The 21986-nt window shown below is 38.5% G+C and overlaps 1 protein-coding gene across 5 annotated transcripts in view; it reads right to left on the reverse strand.

Moving 5' to 3' along the window:
* CSMD1 (CUB and Sushi multiple domains 1) overlaps positions 1–21986 on the reverse strand; it is a 2016488-nt gene that overhangs the window by 582011 nt on the left and 1412491 nt on the right. For all 5 annotated transcript variants that reach the window (XM_058719853.1, XM_058719852.1, XM_058719850.1 and 2 more), the window contains one exon: positions 6287–6374. In XM_058719853.1, coding sequence (XP_058575836.1) covers positions 6287–6374 — 88 coding nt within the window. The remainder of the gene's footprint in view (positions 1–6286; positions 6375–21986) is intronic.

Raw genomic sequence — 21986 nt, forward strand, 5'->3', positions numbered from 1 at the left:
ATCAACATTCGGAAGAACTCAAAACTCAAAGAATCATGATTTGTCAAATGACCAATGCATGATGGTACAAAATCATGGATGAATAAAACATTTCAATATGATAGCTAGATCAGTGGCTTTTAAGACAAAGACGTATAAAATGTTTATTGTTATGAATCCATATTCCAAGCTGCAGCCAACATTTAAGAAAATACCATTTATCAGGGCACCTGGGTGGCTCAGTCGTTAAGCATGTGACTTTGGTTCAGGTCATGATCTCACAGTATGTGGGTTCCAGCCCCGCGTCAGGCTCCTTGGTGACAGTGCGGACGGAGCCTGCTTGGGATTCTTTCTCTCTCTCTCCCTCTCTCTCTGTCCCTCCCCTGCTCACACTGTCTCTGTCTCTCTCAAAATAAATAAACTTAAAAAAATTTTTTAAAAGAAAATATCCTTTATCAATTTTTATAGTATCACCTATTATATATGTCTATGTATCTTATTGGAAAGATATTTAAGCATTGGAAAACTGTCAAACTCATGGTGGCACATACGAGAAACAGACTCTTAACTGTAGAGAACAAACTGAAGGTTACTGGACGGAAGCATGGGGGAATTGGTTATACAGGTGAAGGGGATGAAGGAGGGCACTTGTGATGAGTGCTAGGTGTTGTCTGGAAGAGATGAATTACTAATTCTACACCTGAAGCAAATATTATACTGTATGTTAACTAACTAGAACTGGAATAAAAACTTGGAGGAAAACAATAAATATTCATTTGTTATTTTTAATTTTTTTAACGTTTATTTATTACTTTCAAGAGACAGAGACAGAGCATGAGCGGGGGAGAGGCAGAGAGAAAGAGGGAGACACAGAATCCAAAGCAGGCTCCAGGCTCTGTGCTGTCAGCACAGAGTCTAAGGCGGGGCTCGAACCCACGAACTGTGAGATGGTGACCTGAGCTGAAGTCGGAAGTTTTACCAACTGAGCCACCCAGGTGCCCCAAATATTCATTTATTTTTCAACCATATGTGAGGCAGGATTTTTAAAAATATGTTAACTAAAACAACATAGTGGAACATATTAAACGCAGAAGCAGGAGTATGAACGCATATATAGTGTCACCATACTCACAAATGTCAGAAGAAGGCTGGAGTGACTAGGATAGACCAAGGCAAAGTGTATTTCAGAGCAAAAAATACTATCCAAGATAAAGAGGGACACTTCCTAACATCAAAGGTATGCATTCATTAAAAAGACAACAGACACATACGTAACTAATAACACAGCTTCCAAAGACATGTAGCAAAAACTGATGAAACTATAAGAAATAGACAAACCCACAATCATAGCAGGAGATTTCAACATATTTCTCTCAACAACAGAACAAGTGGCCAGAAAGTCAGTGAGGATACAAAAGACTTGACCAATGCTGTCATCCAACTTGATCTAACAGACCTTCAGGGAACATTTTACCCTACTATGGCAGAACATACACTCTTTCCAGTGCACATAAGATGCTTACCAAGATGGAGCATATTCTAGGACAGAAAACAATTCTTGGTCAATTTAAAAGGATTTAAGTCATACAAAGTATGTTCTCTGACCACAAAGAACCTGGGGAAATCCCTAGATATTTGGAAACTAAATAGAACACTTTTATATAACCCATGGATTACACAAGTAATCACAAGGGAAAATAGGAAGTATTCTGAACTGCATGAAAAGGAAAACATGCTATTTATACATGATACAGTTAAATCCATTCTTGGAGTAGAATTTAAAGCACTGAACACCCACATTAGAAAAGAAAAAGGAATCTTAAATCACAGCTTCAATCTTAAGAAACTTCACAATGAAGAGCATATAAATCCCACTGTAATCAGAAGAGTGAAAATAATAAAAGACCAGAGCAGAATTCAATGGAATATGAAACAAATAAAACCAATAGACAAACATCAGTGACACCAAATGTAGATTTTTTTTTTTTTGACAAGATCAATAACACTGACATATCACGAGTCAAGTGGGTCTGGTAAAATAGAAAACACAAATTACCAAGGTCAGGAATTGCAATTCTGCCACCACTACTCATTTAAAGGACAATGAGAAAATATTATGAATAACTTTATGAAAATAAATTTGACAACCTGGATAAAAATCTGAAAAATACGTTGAAAGATGCAAACTATCAAAGCTACTTACTTAAGCAGAGTAAGAACCTGAACAGGTTTGTATGTAGAAAAAAAGTTGTACTGTAATTTAAAAACTTTTTGTTAGGAAATTGCACCTCCAGATGACTTCACTGATAAATCTCTCAAAAACTGAAGAAAGAAATGTTATCAACTCTACACAAATTCTTTCAGGATATTCCAGAGCACAGAATATTCCCTAACTAATTTGATGAGACCAGCATTACTCTGATAGCAAAATCAAGAAATTACAAGAAAAGACCATAGGCTAATATCTCTCATGAGCATACATGCAAAAATCTAAAACAAAATTAGCAAATCAAAGCCAACAGTATATAAAAAGGATGATACATCATGACCAAATTAATTTATCCCAGAATGCAAGAAAAATCAGTCAATGTAATTAATCATATTAAAAACTAAACAGAAAAGATCATCTCAATAGATCTAGAAAAAGCTTTTGAGAAAATCTATATCCATTCATGATAAAAACCTACAACAAACTACAAATAGAAGGACGCTTTTTCAGCATGATAAAAATAATCTATAAACACCTTACAGCTAGTATCACTCAATGATGAAAACCAGAATGCCTTCCACCAAAGATCAAGAATAAAGCAAGAATGAGGATGCCTGGCTGGGGGAGAGCATGTGACTCTTGATCTCAAGGTCATAAGTTGGAGCCCCATGATGGGGGTAGAGATTACTAAAAATAAATAAAACATTAAAAACTGAATGAAGCAGGAAAGGCTTACCATTTATATTCAACCTCATAAGATAGGTCCTGGCCAGTTCTTTCAGGCAAGGAAAAGAAACAGAATTCATTCACATTAGAAAGAAAAACTGAAAACTGTTTATTTGTAGTTGTGAGCATCATCTAGAGATCTAGTCCTCTGAAGTGTAGAAAAAGCTACTATAACCGGATTATCACAGTTTTTTAAATTTTTTTTTAACGTTTATTTATTTTTGAGACAGAGAGAGACAGAGCATGAGCGGAGGAGGGGCAGAGAGAGAGGGAGACACAGAATCTGAAACAGGCTCCAGGCTCTGAGCTGTTAGCAGAGGGTCCGACGCGGGGCTCGAACTCACGGACCATGAGATCGTGACCTGAGCCGAAGTCGGATGCTTAACTGACTGAGCCACCCAGGTGCCCCTGGACTATCACAGTTTTGCGCACACACACACGTCCATAGATGGCAAAAATATTTACATTTGTATTTAGTCTTATAGGAAATTTACTCTTTCAAATCTCTTTCTCTGCTGTTATATTATTCAATTGCCATGAACTTGGAGACATGGAAACAATATAGAGATTCCCCAGGAAAGTCAGGATTTGAAAGCGTGAATGTCTCATCTGAGATACGGTAACTCCTTTCCTTCCTTCACTGGCTGTCCCGAAGACACACATAACCCCAGGGGCTAATGTTTACCCCAACGTTGAACCTCTTCTTCAGAAATAAGGCTGTTGTAAGAATGAGCAGAGTAAATACCAGCACATTCATCTAAGGTGCTCATAAAATGCTCCGTTGCTGTGCTTGTGCTGAACCGATACTGGCCCTGGATGTCTCTGAGCTCCTTGTCAACTTTTGGAGGTTAAGAAATCTCTCTGGGGTGCCTGGGTGGCTCAGTCAGTTGAGTGTCTGACTTCGGCGCAAGTCACGATCTCACAGTTCGTGAGTTCGAGCCCCGCGTCGGGCTCTGGGCTGATGGCTCGGAGCCTGGAGCCTGCTTCGGATCCTGTGTCTCCCTCTCTCTCTGCCTCTCCCCCATTCATGCTCTGTCTCTCTGTGTCTCAAAAATAAATAAAAATTTAAAAAAAATTAAAAAAGAAAAGAAGTTTCTCTAGTTCCTTTTACCATAGCATACAATTTGAACCTGGCATTGTCAGACAGCATTTAACTCATCATGTTTTAAAACAGAGCTATTCCAAAACAGACCAAGGAAGTTCCCAGATCCCTGCAAAGATTTTCAGGGATGACAGAGTGCTGGATGGACAATCTCCCTCACACGCAAGGGGCACTTGAATAATACCGCGAGTGCCCGTGGGCCAGGCACCATTTCAGTCACTGAGGAAGCCGGAGTGAATAAAATACCATCCCTGCACTGGAGAAGCGTGAGCTGGATGGGGAAAACGGACACGTGAACAATAATGAAGAATCATGGGAGAGCGTGTACAGTTCTCTGGGAGTGAGGCAAGGGGAGCATTTTTTCCAGGGTGAAATGGGGAAGGGGCAAGTGGAGGAGGTCACTTTTGAGATAAGGAAGGAAATCAAAACATAAAAAGCTCTATGGATTCCAGCAAGAATGTGTACATTTCGTGTATCTGCTTGCTTTGCAAAAGACAGAATTCCTGGTGCCTTCGGCTGACTGCTATTTTATCTGCTGGTGGAAGCCAGCACCTGTCTCTGTCAGAGAACCCACTGAGAGTGCTCACAAATACCCACAACCAAGCTGTGCTCTGGAGAACTTCCTTGAGCCAAAAGAAGGAACCCAATAATGGGCAGCCAGGGAGGGTGGGTACCGGAGGGGGAGCCAGCTGGTCGATGTGACCTGTTCCCTGAGAGTCCCTGTGGGTTCGGACTGAAGCTCCTCAGCAGCGAGAACCAGCCTGTGTCTGAGCTTTTCACTCTGCCTGCCTTGTTTCCCCCACTGCCCTTCTCCAAAGAGCGCTTTTCCAAACAACAAAAAAAAAAATCACTTGAAGAAGAATCCTGTCTCAGGCTCTGCTTCAAAGGAACTTGAACTGAAACACCAGCTCCCCTAGCTACACTCAAACTTGGTATCTTTAACCTGTAAACCACATGATCTCCCATCCACTTCAAACAAGGCGGACACCTCTAGGAAGTCAAACGCATTTTGTTATCGTGTGTATTTTCTTTGTTTCCTTTTCATGGAAAAAAAAGTATATGTGTCTATAATTATACCAACTTTATTACAGCCAGCCTGTAGACAATTTTATTCTTTCTCTAACCTTTTCAAAATTACTATCGCTACTTGTCTTTTTCACTCATATGTGGAATTTAGGAAACGAAAGAAACAGAGAGACAAAAAAAGAGACTCTTAGAAACCGAGAGAGCTGTCGGTTACCAGAATGGAGGCGGGGGACTGAGGGGTGAGACACACAAAGGGGTCAAGAATCCACTCATCTTGATGAGTACTGAGAAATGTGTAACATCAGTGAACTAGTATACTGCACACTTGAAACTAATACAACACTCTTGTTAACTATACATCAGTAAATAATTAAAATTAAATAAAATTTCCCCAAATGGCCATTGCTACTCCAGCTTCACTGAGGAATATTCCTTCTTCCTTCTCTAGTGGCACAGCGACTGTTTCAGTTTCCTCTTACTGTGGTAGCCCAAGCTCTCTACATGTATCTTTATTGTTTCCCTGTCAAAATGGTGAAAATTTAAGGGAGGAAAGCACTTTTCCCAACCCCCTGTATTCTTTATTTTGAAGCTTACTCCCAGTATGTGTATCCATCTTGTAAACTGGCAAACATTTCTGGAACTAATGGAAAGGAATTCAAAAATGCAAAGAAATGATATTGTAATCATTATAAATATAAATGGCATTATAATTATAATACACTATTACAATCACCACTACATTAATAATGTCACAACTGGAAAGTAGTCTCTAGCTCATCATGATCCTAGTAAAGTGAATCATAACATTTTCTGAAATAAATTGCATTGACTGCCACTTACATTCATTATTCTAAAAATTGAATGAAATAATTATGAGGCTATAGTTAAATTTTTGCCCCATCTATTTTTTTAAACATTAACCAAAATGCATTAGAATAGGAGATGGTAATTAATGAAAAACCGGAAAAAAAAAAACCCCTGAGACAAATTTTGATTATATTCATTTAGGGTTAAATATTTAATACTGGCTCATATAGTGAAAGGCATCAACTCTACACCACGTGGAAGTTTTAAACACAGTCTGTCTTAGATTTTTACACAGTATGCCTTACATATAAGAGCCCCATAATAATTGAGAAGTTGTATCTTTAAATCAGAAGGACATCAGAGTTAAGGACAACAAGTTGAAATTATATATATTTTAGAAAATCACATGCTTTTCAAATAACTTCTGTATCTCCTACCTGAAGTCGGAACCTGCTCTTCTTCCATTTTCCGGAATCCCGGGATCTGGACACATGTCAGAGACCAACGCAACGCCTCCTTGACTCACTATAATAGAGAGAAACATTCTTGTAAATTTGGTTAGCTGTTGGAGAAATCCTCAGAGAATAAATTTATGTTAGGCAGTCTTGGTTCTTAGATCATGACTTTAAAAATGCAATTTATTTTAGAATTAAGACATGTTAGATATATTAAAATACATCTTTATTTTTATGTCTGAAAAATAAAGACTTCCTATCCAGTGAAAGGATGCCAACATTCTTTAGTCTGAGCCCTTCTTCTACTGACGTGGTCAAAATTTAATTTTAAAAAATACCTTTTCTCCTTATGTTCAACTTTACAATAGGTCACAACTAATAGCATGATGGGACAAAAAAGAACAGAATAGTAAAATGCCACAGTTTATACAGAAGACCCACAGATGAAGACACTAATTATTTGTTAATGCCCAGATGAGACATAATTTAAATAAAATTACCTATTATGTTTTAAACATTGAACATGTTTATCATTGGACTAAAAAAAAAAAATGAGTATCATTCTTCTTTTACAAACATGCTGATGTATTTTCTGAATGTGTTCCATGAGGAGCCTTCCTCCTATGGGGATGTTGTACAATCACAGAAGGGTTTTTAAAGGACGCGCTTGCTTATTGGATAGAGTAGCTGCCACTCCAACACCCACCCCACCCTATCTAAGTTGTCTAATCCAGCCGAGGCAATTCCTTCTTTCTTTCCATAAATTAGCTCAACAGGGGGCTTGTGACTCAATTCTGTTCAGTGAGACATGAGGGAAAGTCTGGAGCTGTGCCACTGGGAAGACATTCCAGTGAGCCAACAAAGACCATTTCTGTTTTTATTCTGGATCTTTCTGTGTCTGGATTTCGAATGTGGAATTGTTGGTGCCATACTGCTATGTTCCAAGAATGGAGGGTATATCATAAATGGAGAATATATATATACCAAGTACCTGGACCCTTGATATCATAGTTGAGACAGAAAATTTGACAACTCAGGAACCTACCCTACCTTAACATCCTATTGGGTAACTCGTGTTTCCTACAGTTTAAACCCATTTAAATAGATTGTTTCATTACCTATCTATATCTATATCTATCTATAATATATACGTCCAGATCATATTTATATATTTATAATACATATAAAATATTAACTATATATAATAGATTTATATATATTTTTTTCTCCACATATATTTTAAATGATTCCATGAGAAAAAATATATCTAGGTAGATACTGAAATCCTTAAGAACAGTATTAAAACTGTGCATAAAAAATGACAATAATCACAGCAAGATTCAGTTTTCATTGCTAAGTTAGAATGAAATTGCAATATGGACGTAATCCCTCATTAAGTACAAATCTTACTAAAGTATGTTAAATAAATTTATTCTTAGGAAGCACTTCATCATTCCAAAATAATCTTCATTTCTTACAGGTTTTAATTGAGATTTTTATATCATCTAATACTCATTTTGCAGTGGGGTGTGAGAAATGGATTCACCTCTGAAATTTTCTTTCGTATTTAAATATTTGTTTTTCTCACTATCATTTAAAAATTATCCAGCAAGAAGGGCAGTGGCATCAGTAAGATGGTGGAACAGGAAGTTGCAGGCCCTCACCCCAGCATGGAAACATCAAATAAAAACTACAGACGAAATAAAATAACTTTGTAGGAACTCTGGATACCAGTCAGAAGTCAACAGCAGTCAAGCAAACGCCCAATGAGGAAAAGCCACATCCATGAGGGCAGGAGAATTCTTGAGGGTTTAACATGCCTTGCTTCACACCTTCATTCCTGACCTCATTCCTGGTTCCTTCCCCGAGGGTGGAGAAGCTTGTTTGCAAATTCTGGCCTGTGGGCTGCATGAGAGACCGGTTTTTGTCTCGCCTGCCTTGGAGCTCATATGGGGAAAGGCAGCCAGAAGCCACGGAAGGCGCTGGTGGACTGCTGCATTTGTAAAGTGCGAAGGGGCTGCAGCCATGCAGGTATCTGGGGCCAAGAAGTTACAACGGAACATCTAAGATCCTGGGAAGGAGCTGGAGTGAGGCTCTTTGGGGTAGTAACATATCAGAAAGCAGCTGGATGGGGGTCTGGAAAAGCATACGCACAGACCCAGACGGCACACATTCCCAGAAGAGACCTGAGAAGACCTTAAGTCTTCATGCCAGGCTAATCCTATGGCTCAGGGGCCCACTAATTTATAAAGGTCTTCCACACCATTCTGCAAAAACTGGGAGAGGAAACTGTTTACTTCAGGTGAACATTTTTTCACAAAGATCACAAGTCATACAAAAATAGAAAGATGTGCCCAATTCAAAGGAATGAAATTAATCTCCAGAAACAGTCCCTGAAGAAACACATGCATCAGGCTTACCAGACGAAGACTATAACACAACTGTCTTAAACATGAATTTGAATAATGTCTGAATGCTTCTCACATTTGAGTAAAGATGCAAATATACAAATCCAAGGAGCTAAACACACTCCAAGTAGGATAAAGTCAATGCAACCCACAATGAGACACATACTCAAACTGTCAAGAGACAAAAACAACAAATCTTGAAAGCAGAAAGAGAAAAGCACCCCATCACAAATAAGATCGCCAACAAAACCATCAGGCTTCTCAGCAGAAACCCCGTGGGACAAAAGACATTAGGTGAAATATTTAAGGGCTGAAAGAAAAGCTCATGTTAACTGAAAATTCTCTATCCTGCAAAACCTTCCCCCACAATAAAGGGAAAATTAAGGCATAAACAGACCAAAAGAAAAGCAAACTAAAAAAGCAGAGAGAATTCATTACTAATAGATCGGCCCTATAAGAAACATTAAATGGAGTCCTTCAAATTGAAATGAAAGGGCACTAGACAATAACTCAAAACAAGATGAAAACACAAAAGTTCTCTTGTAAAAGGAATTATAGACAGAAATCTTTTTTAAAAACTCTATTATGTAATTCTGGTTTGAAACTCCATTTTTAAAATTTTCTACATGATTTAAAAGACAAAAGGAGGATCCACATGAGAGTGAAAACATACCTAACAGAAGACCACAGAGGGAGGGGAAGGGAAAAAAAAAAAGAGAGGAAGGGAGGCCAACCATAAGAGACTCTTAAAGACTGAGAATAAACTGAGGGTTGATGAGGGGTAGGAGGGAGGGGAGGGTGGGTGATGGGCATTGAGGAGGGCACCTGCTGGGATGAGCACTGGGTGTTGTATGGAAACGAATTTGACAATAAATTTCATATTTAAAAAAAACAAAAGCATAAAAATATTGCAAGTCTGTGTTAATAGATACACAATAAATAGAGATACAATCTGTGACATCAATAGCATAAAGTGGTGGTGAGGGCAGAGTGAAGGAACACAGTTTTGTATGTGGTTGAAGTTAAGTTGGTATCATTCTAAGACAGATTGTCATAATTTTGGGATCTTACGTGTAATCTTCATGGCAACCTCAAAGAAAGTACCTATGGAATATGCACAACAGGAACTGAGATTGGGATCCTAATAGGTCACTACCAAACATCAACTAAACCAAAGGAAGATAGTAATAGGAGAAATGAGGGACAAAAAAAAAGGCTGTAGGGCATGCAGGAAACAAATAAAAACGGTCAAAATAAGTGCCTTCCAATCAGTACTTTCTTTTGTTTTTATTTTTGAGAGAGAGAGAGAGAGAGAGAGAACACAAGCGAAGGAGGGGCAGAGAGAGAGAGAGACAGAGAGAGAGACAGAATCCGAAGCAGGCTCCAGGCTCCAAGCTGTCATCACAGAGCCTGACCTGGGGCTCAAACTCACAAACCATGAGATCATGACCTGAGCCGAAGTCGGATGCTTAACTGACTGAGCCACCCAGGCATCCCTCAATCAGTACTTTCTTTATGTGTAATCAGCTACATGTTTTGGCTGAATTGTGTTCCCTTAAAATTCACAAGTTGAAGCCCTACCCCCAGTCTTTAAGAATGTGGCTGCATTTGGAGAGAGGGTTTTTGAGGACGTAAGTTACAATAAGGTCATTAGGGTGGCCTTATTACAGTATGAGTGGTGACCCCATAAGTAGAGGATTAGGACACAGACACCCACAGAGGGATGACCTTGCAAAGACACAGGGAGAACACAGCCATCTACAAGTCAAGGAAAGGACCCTCGGAAGAACCGCCCCACCAACACCTTCATCTTGAACGTCTAGCCTCCAGAACGGTGAGGAAATCCATTTCTGTTGGTTTAGTCACTCAATTTGTGGTACTCTTTTACGGCAGCTCTAGCTGACTAATATATTCCCCATCAAAAGACACAGATTGGCAGAATGGATAAACCAAAACAAACCAGGATACAACTATATGCTGTCTACGAGAGATTCACTTTACATCCAAGGACACACAGCAGCTGGGAGTGAAGAGTTGTCTAATTCACAAGGGCAGGAGGTAGAACAGTGGTTTTCCAAAGCTCCAGGAGAACGGCCTGGGGAATTATTCCTTCACATGTACAGAGTTTCAGTAGGGAAGATGAAATTCTGGAGGTCTGGTGATCTGGAGATCATCATGGTGGTGACAGATGGACAACAATGCGAATGTACACAATGCCACAAAACTGTACACCTAAAAATGGCTAAAATGGTAAATTTTATGTTCTGTGTATCTTATCACTGGGTGTGTATGTGTGTGTATTCCAGCAAGTTATAAATCTGTGACCTATTAGCACATCGACTTCTATCAGTCTGACAGTTCTACAGTAGTCCCCTTTATCCGCGTTTCACTTTCTATGGTTCCCGTTACCCGGGTCAACCATGGTCCAGAAGCAGATGATCTAAAGCCTCAAGCTATGTCACAACACCTGTGACACTCGCCTCATTTCATCTGATTGGATAGGCATTTTATCATCTTCACATCATCACAAGAACGGTAAATACAGGACAGTAAGATATTTGGGGGGGGGGGGGGAGAGAGAGAGAGAGAGAGAGAGAGAGAGAGAGAGAGAGATTCACATAGCTTTTATTACAGTATATTGTTATAATTGTTCTATTTTATCAGTAGTAATTGTTGTTAGTCTATTACTGTGCCTCATTTATAAAATTAGACTTTGCCATTGCTATGTATGTTTAGGACGTAATGTAGCATATAGGGGGTTTGGCACCGATCATGATTTCAGACATTAACTGGGAGTGTGAGAATGTATCCCTTACAGAGATGGGGGACTGACTTCACTACTTTTATCTTCAGCCCCATGGCTTCAGAGTCTATATCATGTGCTAGGGCAGAGTCCCCAGGCAGTAGGCAGCGGTCTACTAATAAGTCTCTCAAAGAGACTCTAGTTTTAATAACCTCAAACTTCAGTGCAGAGTATTATTTGCACCATGTTTTTTTTTCTGTCATCATCACTTAGAAACATCTTATATACCCCAGAGCACAATGGTCATCGCTGTGTCATATGAAAATAGCTCATTAAGGTAAATGGCCATCACTGTTTTTATCAGAACTGGTCTGCTTTAGTGTGGCTCTTATTTCACTATTCTAGAATAACAGACTGCTCTAAAACGTAACATAAATGCTTAAAATAGGTCTATTTCTATCTCCTCTTTTTCTGTTTTTCTCCCGTGGAGTAGTAATAAAAAGAAATGAGAGAAATTGGAAGTACCCATCCAAGTCAGATCAAAACACTCTGGGTCTTTTTAAAGATAATGTCAAAGTCACTTATTTATTCAAGAAAGGTTACTTACTTGGAATTCTGTGAGAGCACAGAATAAATTAGACAAGCCCGAATGGTTTGCAGATGGCAGAAGATAACAGAAAAGTGATGAGGGACTAAATGTAAAATATGGCTGATTTCCCGAAACAAAGATAGGTTTTTAATGGGATAACGACGGCAAAGACATGGTGACAAACAGGTTATGTACAAGTAAACAATAAGCTCCATAAATCCCAACTACCTACCCATCAACATCATGACCAATTAATTTCTCGAAAAACTGAAGCTTTAAAGCTGGAAAGAGTCATGGAGCTCAATCTGCTTCAAGCAGGTTCCCCAGTGCCTTGGAGACACATTTTCAAAAGAGAGGAATTACTTGGTTTAATACCATTTTAACTCTAATTTAGTTGAATTACATCTTTTCAAATCTCCTGGGACACATGCCACAGATACTAATAAATATATTAAACTTTAGTCAAAACCTTGGAGATAAAAATCAAAACTGGAAATATCCAATGGGTAGATTCATCACCCATCATTAACTAATACCAAAGCAAGATGTAAAATTATGCAAATGGATGAACAGATACAAATTAGGCAGTTTGTAAAAGACTTCTAATGAATTTTGATTTAAAATGTGTAAATTATATTAATGTATATATACTTAAATGCCTTTTTCAAAGTATCTCGGTTCACAATATGAAGACTCCTATGAAGTATGTTCAGTAAGAGGAAGATGCTTTTCCTACCAAATTATCCTGCTCTTTGAGGACATGCCTTGTGACTGTCAATTAAAATTCAACATGAATTATTTGCAGCAAGCTACACAGCGAGACCAGTGCTATAGAGATAAAAGTAACTAATACAAAAGAAATATAAACAACTACCTCTATTATTAAAGAAAACAGAGAGAAATAACTCAGTGGAGACAAGAATTACAATTACTGAAATAGAAACAAGCAGAAAGAAAACACTAAGAATAATAATGAGGAGGATGATTTAAATTTAAATCTGGTATTTAATTAAATTTAAATCTGGAATTTAATTAAATTTAATAATTTAAATTTAAAGCTGGAAACTCCAGCTGTCCTTTACACACACACACATAGAGCTCGTGCGCATGAGCAGAGGAGAGGCGCAGAGTGACAGAAAGAGAGACTCTTAAATAGGCTCCACGCTGAGCATAGGCTTAAACCCAACAGGGAGCTCAGTCTCATGACCCTGGGATCATGACCTGAGCCAAAATCAAGACTAGCATGCTTCACCGACTGAGCTACCCAGGTGCCCCTACAGAGTTCTTGAGACTGAATCCATACAGCTGTTCCATGAGGTGATAATATTAAACCCGTTTTATAAGAAAGAAAACCGGGGCCAGAGTTGGGACCTGATAGATTCCAGAATCCAGGTTCCTTTCCCTACACTTCCTGCAATAAGTTACTGAGACATCGTATGTTTAAGGGCTTTGTAACTTAAACCAAGGCCTTTAAAAAATAATGTTACAAGATTCTTCATAATAAAATTCCATTTCTAATGAAAAGATACGGAGCACCAAAAGCTGGAATAAGAAAGGTGTTTTCATTTATATTCCCAATCTAACATACATATGTGGAGCCATATGCTTTGAGCCATGAGGCGTCAGCTCCAGTACCATCTGGTGGCAATCTTCCTGCAGTAAAAAGACCAGACTCGCTTTCCACGCGAGCCCCTAAGCCACCTGTAGAGCACCAGAGCTACGGGTTGGCTTGAAGATTCAAATCTTCATGTAAGGTGCCATCTTTTGAGTTAAAATTTAGTTTGTATGCCTTTGGAATAAACGGTCCAAAATAAGAGCCATTTAAAGAAAATCCGACTTTTTAGTGACATTGCTCCTATGATCTATTATAACACATTTTTATTTTTGATACTCATTCAGATGGATCAATTTTGAGACTAATTCTAACCATTTTACACCTTCAGAGAGGTGACATGGTTTTAGTTCCATAACAACAAAATATGTTGTTATACAGAACACATTCTGGTTGAAATTCCTTGGTAGCAATATTTCCCTCTGTCAATGACCTTTCGATGATACACACCCCATGCCATGCATGTGTGTTGGGGGGGGGGGGGGTACTGTAAACTTCAGACGTTCCTGCCATAAATCAGTGTGGAACAAGTCAACACTGACATTTGTTCCTTCCACATTTAACAGACTCAGTATTTCTTTACTGAAATGCAAAGCAATGCCTAGTTTCTAATGCATTTCCTCTTTTTGATTTGCAAATTTTATCTTGGTAAGAATAAAACTTATTCCTGGTGTTTCTTCCTAAAACAAAACGAAACAAAACACCAAACCACTAACTTAACTAAATGTAAACCTCCACAACATTTTGCTATTGTACTAATTTCTTTCATTTAGCTCTAACAGGATTATTCTTACTTTGTTGAGTATCACATGGGATATTTCCACATGCATACCAGAATTAAAGGTAACTTTTCTCTGTTTCTGGTGAACATTTATAGTCTTTGCCAGCAGTTGGTTCGATCCCAGAACAGTACACAAATACTGACACGTAAAACACAAATTGATGATATCTGAATGAAGAAGTCTTATCACCAGTGCAACACTAGGGCTTGAAAGGGAGGGTTGGCACAGAAGTAATTTATCAACACATCTTGCTTCGATCTGCACTTTTTGGGACCTCAGATTAAATCATCAAGGAAACACCTCTTATGCAACAGAATTACAGAACATGAAGCCCCTTGTGTGAGCTATATTTGTCAAATGCTTCCTTTAATATAATGCCAGACATTTTGTCTGGACTCTCTCTCTTTTCTCGCTGCATTAATTTGCCGACTTTTAAAACACTAGTAATCGAATGCCCACTATCATGACTTTTAGATCTAAATTTGCCATGTTCTTATTTCCAGTTCTATTGCCTATTCCTAAATCAAGCTCTTAGCTTACAGCAACTTATTTTTCAAAGGGATTTTAGGGGCACCTGTGTGGCTCAGTCAGTCAAGCATCCAACTCTCGATTTTGGCTCAGGCCATGATCTTGCAGTTCATGGGATCGAGCCCTGCATCCGGGCTCTGACAGTGCTGACAGAGCAGAGCCTGATGGGGATTCTCTCTCTCTCCCTCTCTCTGCCCCTCCCCCACGCACATTCTCTTTCTCTCTCTCAAAATAAACAAGTAAACGTTTAAAAATAAAATATAGTTTAGCTTCTTATGTAATAAAATATTATGTAGTAATAAAAACATTATCGAGGAACTTTCAAAAATTTTAATGGTTCTCAACCGCACAAGAAATAAGGATGATTTGGCTGTCACTGAAAACCTCCTGTCTTTCTAACATTATTCGAACACTATCTGCAGCGATCTTATGGTCCAGGTCATTTTAAACACTCCAAATTCTCTCACTATTAAGACTTATTTTTTTCTTAAACATTGCCTCTTCTAGATTGTTTTTCTGCCAGGGGAGAAAACAAGAAGTTCTTAGAAGAGCTATGATATGAGTAATTACCCTTCCAACTGCTAAAATTACTATGGCAGCAAATGTTCAAAGTGGGAGTACTTTCCTTATGTATCTTCAAATTAAACCAAGATATTTATTCGGTACTCAAATAAAATGAAAAATAAGAATATGCTAGTATGAAACCAGTCTCAATGACCTCTGCAAAATCAGCAGCATGGAAATTTATGCCACAGCCTACAGGCCTGACTCCTCCCATCTTCTGGCATGTTCACTTGGATGTACATTGGCAGGCACCAGAGATGCCTCTGTGCACCTGTCCTGGCTCCCACAGATGCAGGGTGACCATCACTCAGGAACGAAGCAGCCTCAGCTTGAGGTCTTATAGCCTGTAACTTCTGCTTCAGTCTCCTGCAAATTCAAGGACGCTGGACTTAGGATTCTTGAAAATGTTTAGGGCTTCTCAAAGATATGTCACAGCGTACCTAATTATACATGGTCTTCTAACAGTAAAACCAACATCTGACGAGGCCAGTTTATGGTACTTTGCGTAGGATGTGTGTTATTTTGCATAACCTTGAGATATGAGAAGAAAGGGGAAAAATCTCAAAGTCAGTGTATACTATAATTGATTCAGGCATATATATATATATATATATATATATATATATATATATATATACACACACACATATATGTATACATGAAATTGTAAATTTATATGACAATACACATATTTTGATACTTCATATTAAAGATAATTGATCTACATCATAAAAGTTTAGTTGTTAATTTTTACATCTCAAAAATAAAAAATAGATATCTGAGGGATGAGTACCCATAGAAAATTTCTTTCTCAGATAGTTTGTAAGTGATTTCAGAAATTTATATTTAAAGGCATTCTAACACAGTAAATGTAACTTGTATAAACGTGTTTCATATACTTGACGTATATATTTATCACTTACCAATGTATTTCACATGTATTCATATATTAAATAACTTAAATTTTACATTAAATAGATATAAATATTCAGATATATATTTATAGCTATATATTTGCTTATATAAAATAGCTTTAAATGTATAATATTAATAAACCAGTGCTATTTAATACAAATGGTTTGTATATCACACATATTTTTATAATATACATTTATTAATATTTGTTTAAAGTAATACTATATAATAAGAGACAGACTAACACTATTTTAAGATGGCAGAAATGTTAAGTTCTCTGAGAATTTATGTGATACACATAGTTTAACATTATAATGATGTATCAGTAATGTATGTATTAATGTATCAATAAATCAAATTGCTTGGTCACTCTGAAAACTCTCCTTATCACAGCATATCCGTATGGGTAATTTCACTCTGTACATTATTCAGATGTTCTGCAAACGTGTAATCCAGAGGAATGCTATTTTTGACTATCGTAAAGTACATTTCTTACAGCATGGTGATGGTCATTTTGAAAATCCAAAGGTGTAAATACGTGGGAGAAATAATAATCCCCACTCAATGATATAGCATGTGTATAATGTCTCCATTTTTCAAGTTATGAAGTATTAAGTTACATGTATTTAAAGTAATAATGGCCTATCACCTCTGGTCATGAGTTCTTAGATCTTAAAAACCAGTGAAAAAACTTTGTAGGATACTTGTAGTCTGGCTACGATTTTTTCCTTCCATGGTCTCAACTGAAAATATCAGTAAGTTATAGACATGTAAATATGAAAAGGGTAAGAATCTAGTATTAATATTCTAATAATATTAAATATAAATATTAATAAATAATATAGTATTAATAAATGTATTCCAACAAAAATACATAAAATTTGTGTAAGGAAAGGGATCATAGCAAGGAGAGGAATTAAAGAATGCGATGTACTGTGGCAGGTACTTTTACATGCTACATAATTCAATCCTCACAAAATCTCTGCAAGGAAGTTACTACATTTGACAAACAGGAAAGTGGGGTTGGGAGAGTAGTTAGTATATCCTATTTGTTTAGCTGATACATGTATCAGAATTTTTGCTTTCAAGACCTACATTGTTCTTACTACATTAATTCATTTTTCTTATATACTTGGCTAAGGAGGGTGTTTTGAGGAGATAATATTCATTTATGGACAAAGGTTTTTATTTTTTGTTTTTTAAAAATTTGTTTAATTAAAAGAAAATTTTTAACGTTTTTTGAGAGACAGAGCATGGGCAGGAGAGGGGCAGAGAGAGACAGAGAGACAGAGAATCTGAAGCAGGCTTCAGGCTGTCAGCTCAGAGCCTGCTGTGGGGCTCGAACTCAGGAACCATGAAATCATGACCTGAGCCAAAGTTGGATGCTTAACTGACTAAACCACCCAGGTGCCCCCTTTCATCAGTGTTACATAGTTTTCAGAGTACAGGTCTTTAACCTCTTTGGGTTGGGTTTATTCCTAGGTATTTTATTACTTATGGTACAATTATAAATGGGATTTTTTAAATTTCTCTTTCTGCTGTTTCATTATTGGTATACAGAAATGCAACAGATTTCCATATGTTGATTTTGTATCCTGCAACTTTACTGAATTCATTTATCAGGAAAAAATTCTTTATGTATGTATGTATTAGAGAGAGAGGAAGAGCAGGGGAGGGGCACGGGGAGGGAGAGAGAGAATCCTTAGCAGGCCCCATGCTGTCAGCACAGAGCCCAATGCAGGGCTCAAACCCACAAACCATGAGATCGTGACCTGAGCTGAAGTCCCAGATGATTAAACAACTGAGCCACCCAGGTGCTCCTATGGACAAAGGTTTTTAAAAATGAACATAACTTATGTGCACTTCACAAATACCTGACCTTATAAACATTATACTTCCAGTATTAATACCCATGTAAATAACTCTAAATATCTTTAACATAAAAATCAGATCATATATACTTTATATATTAAATATATATTCCAGTGTTTATTTATTTTCAGAGAGAGAGAGAGAGATAGACAGTGCAAGTGGGGAATGGTCAGAGAGAGAGGGAGAGAATCCCAAGCAGGCTCCACACTGTCAGCGCAGAGCTGGACACAGAGTCCGATCCCACAACCCTGGGATCATGACCCGAGCTGAAATCAAGAGTCGGACACTTGGTCAACCGAGCCCCCAAGGCACCCCAAGAGCAGATCATAAAACAGAGTATGTGGTGTAGTTTTGTTTTTATGGAAACAAAATAGAGAAAAGCGTGGACGAGTTGATGGATGTACTCCCTTAATACCTAACCTTCGTTTGCTGACTTGTAAACCTCTCTAGTCATGAAATGTCTACCCTTATAACTTAATAATTATTTTAAGTTGTACAGGTAACTTGTAAATGTTGGCTGTATGTATTTATATAGTTGCATTATCGTATAATGAAAATAGGTTCTTTCTTTAAGGAGAGAAAGACATGGGGTGCCTGGGTGGCTCAGTCGGTTAAGCGTCTGACTTCGGCTCTGGTCATGATCTCATGGTTCGTGAGTTCGAGCCCCACATTGGGCTCTGTGCTGACATCTGGGAGCCTGGAGCCTGTTTCAGATTCTGTGTCTCCCTCTCTCTCTGGCCCTTCCCCTCTCGAGCTCTGTCTCTCTCTCTCTCTCTCTCTCTCTCAAAAATAAATAAACGTTAAAACAATTTTTAAAAAAATAAATAAAGAGAGAAAGATGCATGTAAAAATGAAGCAGAGATCTGCTTCTCCATGTCTTCTAGACCACGTACCTTTCTCTGGGGGACTCAAAGCCATGAACTTACTTGCCTTCCTTGTCAGGTAATGCTTCCACGGACACAACTCACAGATTTGAATTTAAAATAATTTATCTGGACATATAACATTTACTTTTTTGAGAAATTTAGCTTCCATGTATAAAAGATAGGAGACAGTTAGAGATGAAGGTTCTCATTGTAAGAATGCCATTCAGTAGGCAGCATGCATTAGGTTTCATCACAAGCTCAGGTATAATAGGAGGCAGATGGGAAAAAAAATATCAATACCTCAGTAATTATACATTGTCCCTTATAAGTATTTCCTACCTAAAGAGCTAGGCAGTGGTGTGTTTTTAAAAATGCAGTGTTTCAGCAGCCCTCTCCTGCCACTTTGGTGAAGCCAGAAGTCCCTGGGGGTGCAGAGAAGGTCCGCTTTTGTTCAGTGGAAGCTGAGGGAGGCATCCAAATGCAGGGAGGCAGACATACACCCACTTGGTGGAGCTGAGCAGAGCAGCATTGCACCAAGAAGCCTACACGCCCTGGTACATCACATCTTAGTTGGTGAGAGCAACACCAAGAAATTAACTAGCCCCTGGAAAAGATACATGTTTCTGGCTTTCTACTTTTAGTACAAGAATATTCTTTCACTTAAGTGTATCTGGTAACCAAAGGAATCTAAGATTTTTTTTAAGTTATTAAAAATAAAGGTGGCCCAAATCCTGAACCGTGACATCGTTAAATGCTGGCAAGGCTATGGAGGAGCGCGGAGTCTCAGTACCGGTGGGAAGGCAAGATGGTAAGACCACTTTGGACGGCAGTTTGGTGGTTTCTTACAAAACTAAACACATTCTTACCACATGATCCAGACACCACACGCCTTGGTATTTACCCCCAAAGAGTTGAAGACTTACAAAACCCTGCACATGAATGTTTACAGCAGCTTTATTGATCATTGTAAAACTCAGAAGCAACCAAGATATCCTTCCTTAGGTGAATTGATAAACTGTAGTACTTCCTTCCAGACAATGGAAAACTTTTCAGTGATAAAAAGAAGTTAAAGTCATGAAAAGACATAGAAGAATGTCAAGTGCGTATCTCTAAGTGAAAGAAGGCAATCTGAAAAGGTGACACACTATATAATCCCAACTGTATGACTTTCTCAACAAGGCAAAACGAAGCAGTAAAAAAAATCAGTGGTCGCCAGGGACAGAGAGGGGGAAAGGTGAACAGGCAGAGCACAGAGGGCAGTGAAAATACTCCGTATGACATCCTAATGATAGATACATGTCCAAACCCAAAGAGTGCACACCACCAGGAGTGAACCCTAATGTAAACTGTGCACTTTCAGTGATAACTGTGTGCCAATGTAAGGTTTGTCAGTCGGAACAAAAACACTCTGGTGGAGATGCTGATGGTGTGTGTGTGTGTGTGTATGTGTGTGTGTGTGTGTGTGTGTGTGTGCGCGCACACGCGTGCGGTTAGGAAGCATGTGGGGCATCACTGTACTTCCTTTTCAATTTTGCTGTGCACCTGAAACCACTCTAAAATAGTCTTAAAAAATAAAGTAACAAAAGGGGAACAAAAGAGAGGAAGAAAATGAGGAAGAAAGGGAGAAAGGATCAGAAGGAAAAGAGGGCAGCCTGGGTGGCTCAGTCGGTTGAGCATCCGATTTTGGCTCAGGTCATGATCTCATGGTTTGTGGGTTCGAGCCCTGCATCGGGCTCTGTGCTCACGGCTCAGAGCCTGGAGCCTGCTTCGATTCTGTGTCTCCTTCTCTCTCTGCCTCTCTCTCTCTGCATCTCCCCTGCTTGTGTTCCGTCTCTCTCTCTCTCAAAAATAAATAAAAATGTAAGGGAAAAAAAGAAGGAAAAGAGGAAAGGGGAAAGGATGAATCAGGGGGTGAAAAGGAAAGGAAGAAAACGAGAATTCCAGCCTGTCCCTGAGGGACTTCAAGGCTCACAGTGTAGATGAACACAGGTGTGACAAAAGGAGCCCAGGGGCTACTGGAGAAGAGGGCACCCCAGCAAGGGGACAGAGTGGGCAAAGATAAGGAAGGCAGAATGGATATGGATCATCCACACCACAGAGGAGAACTGCTTATAAAGGGGAGGTGGGAACATGGAGAACACAAGTCAGGTATCAAGGTAAAGGTCGCACCATGAAGACGCTTTCTGAAAGAGAATCTTTTTTTTTTTTTTTCAATATATGAATTTTATTGTCAAACTGGTTTCCATACAACACCCAGTGCTCATCCCAAAAGGTGCCCTCCTCAATGCCCATCACCCACCCTCCCCTCCCTCCCACCCCCATCAACCCTCAGTTTGTTCTCAGTTTTTAAGAGTCTCTTATGCTTTGGCTCTCTTCCACTCTAACCTCTTTTTTTTTTTTTCCTTCCCCTTCCGCATGGGTTTCTGTTAAGTTTCTCAGGATCCACATGAGAGTGAAACCATATGGTATCTGTCTCTGAAAGAGAATCTTAATGAGAAGCAGTCTTACTTCTTTCTCACGTATTCTTTCATATATGTATTCCACGTGACATTCAGATGTGTTCTCCATTATGGAGACGTGTGTGTTTAGTGATACGTGGTTGTAATGTGAAATGCAAAAGATGAACTGTGTGTAGATGTGTGTGCATGTGTGTGTGTGTGTGTATTCAAATATACTTATTCTGAAATATCTTCTCCAAAATCTGAATTGGATTTTCACTTTTTTAAATGGCACCTACCATGGGAATACACTTAATCAACCTTTTTTTGGTTCCTTAGAAAATGGAACTTTGGTAGAAAGTGGA

This window comes from Neofelis nebulosa, chromosome 3 (genome assembly GCF_028018385.1).
Source record: "Neofelis nebulosa isolate mNeoNeb1 chromosome 3, mNeoNeb1.pri, whole genome shotgun sequence".
NCBI lineage: Eukaryota > Metazoa > Chordata > Mammalia > Carnivora > Felidae > Neofelis > Neofelis nebulosa.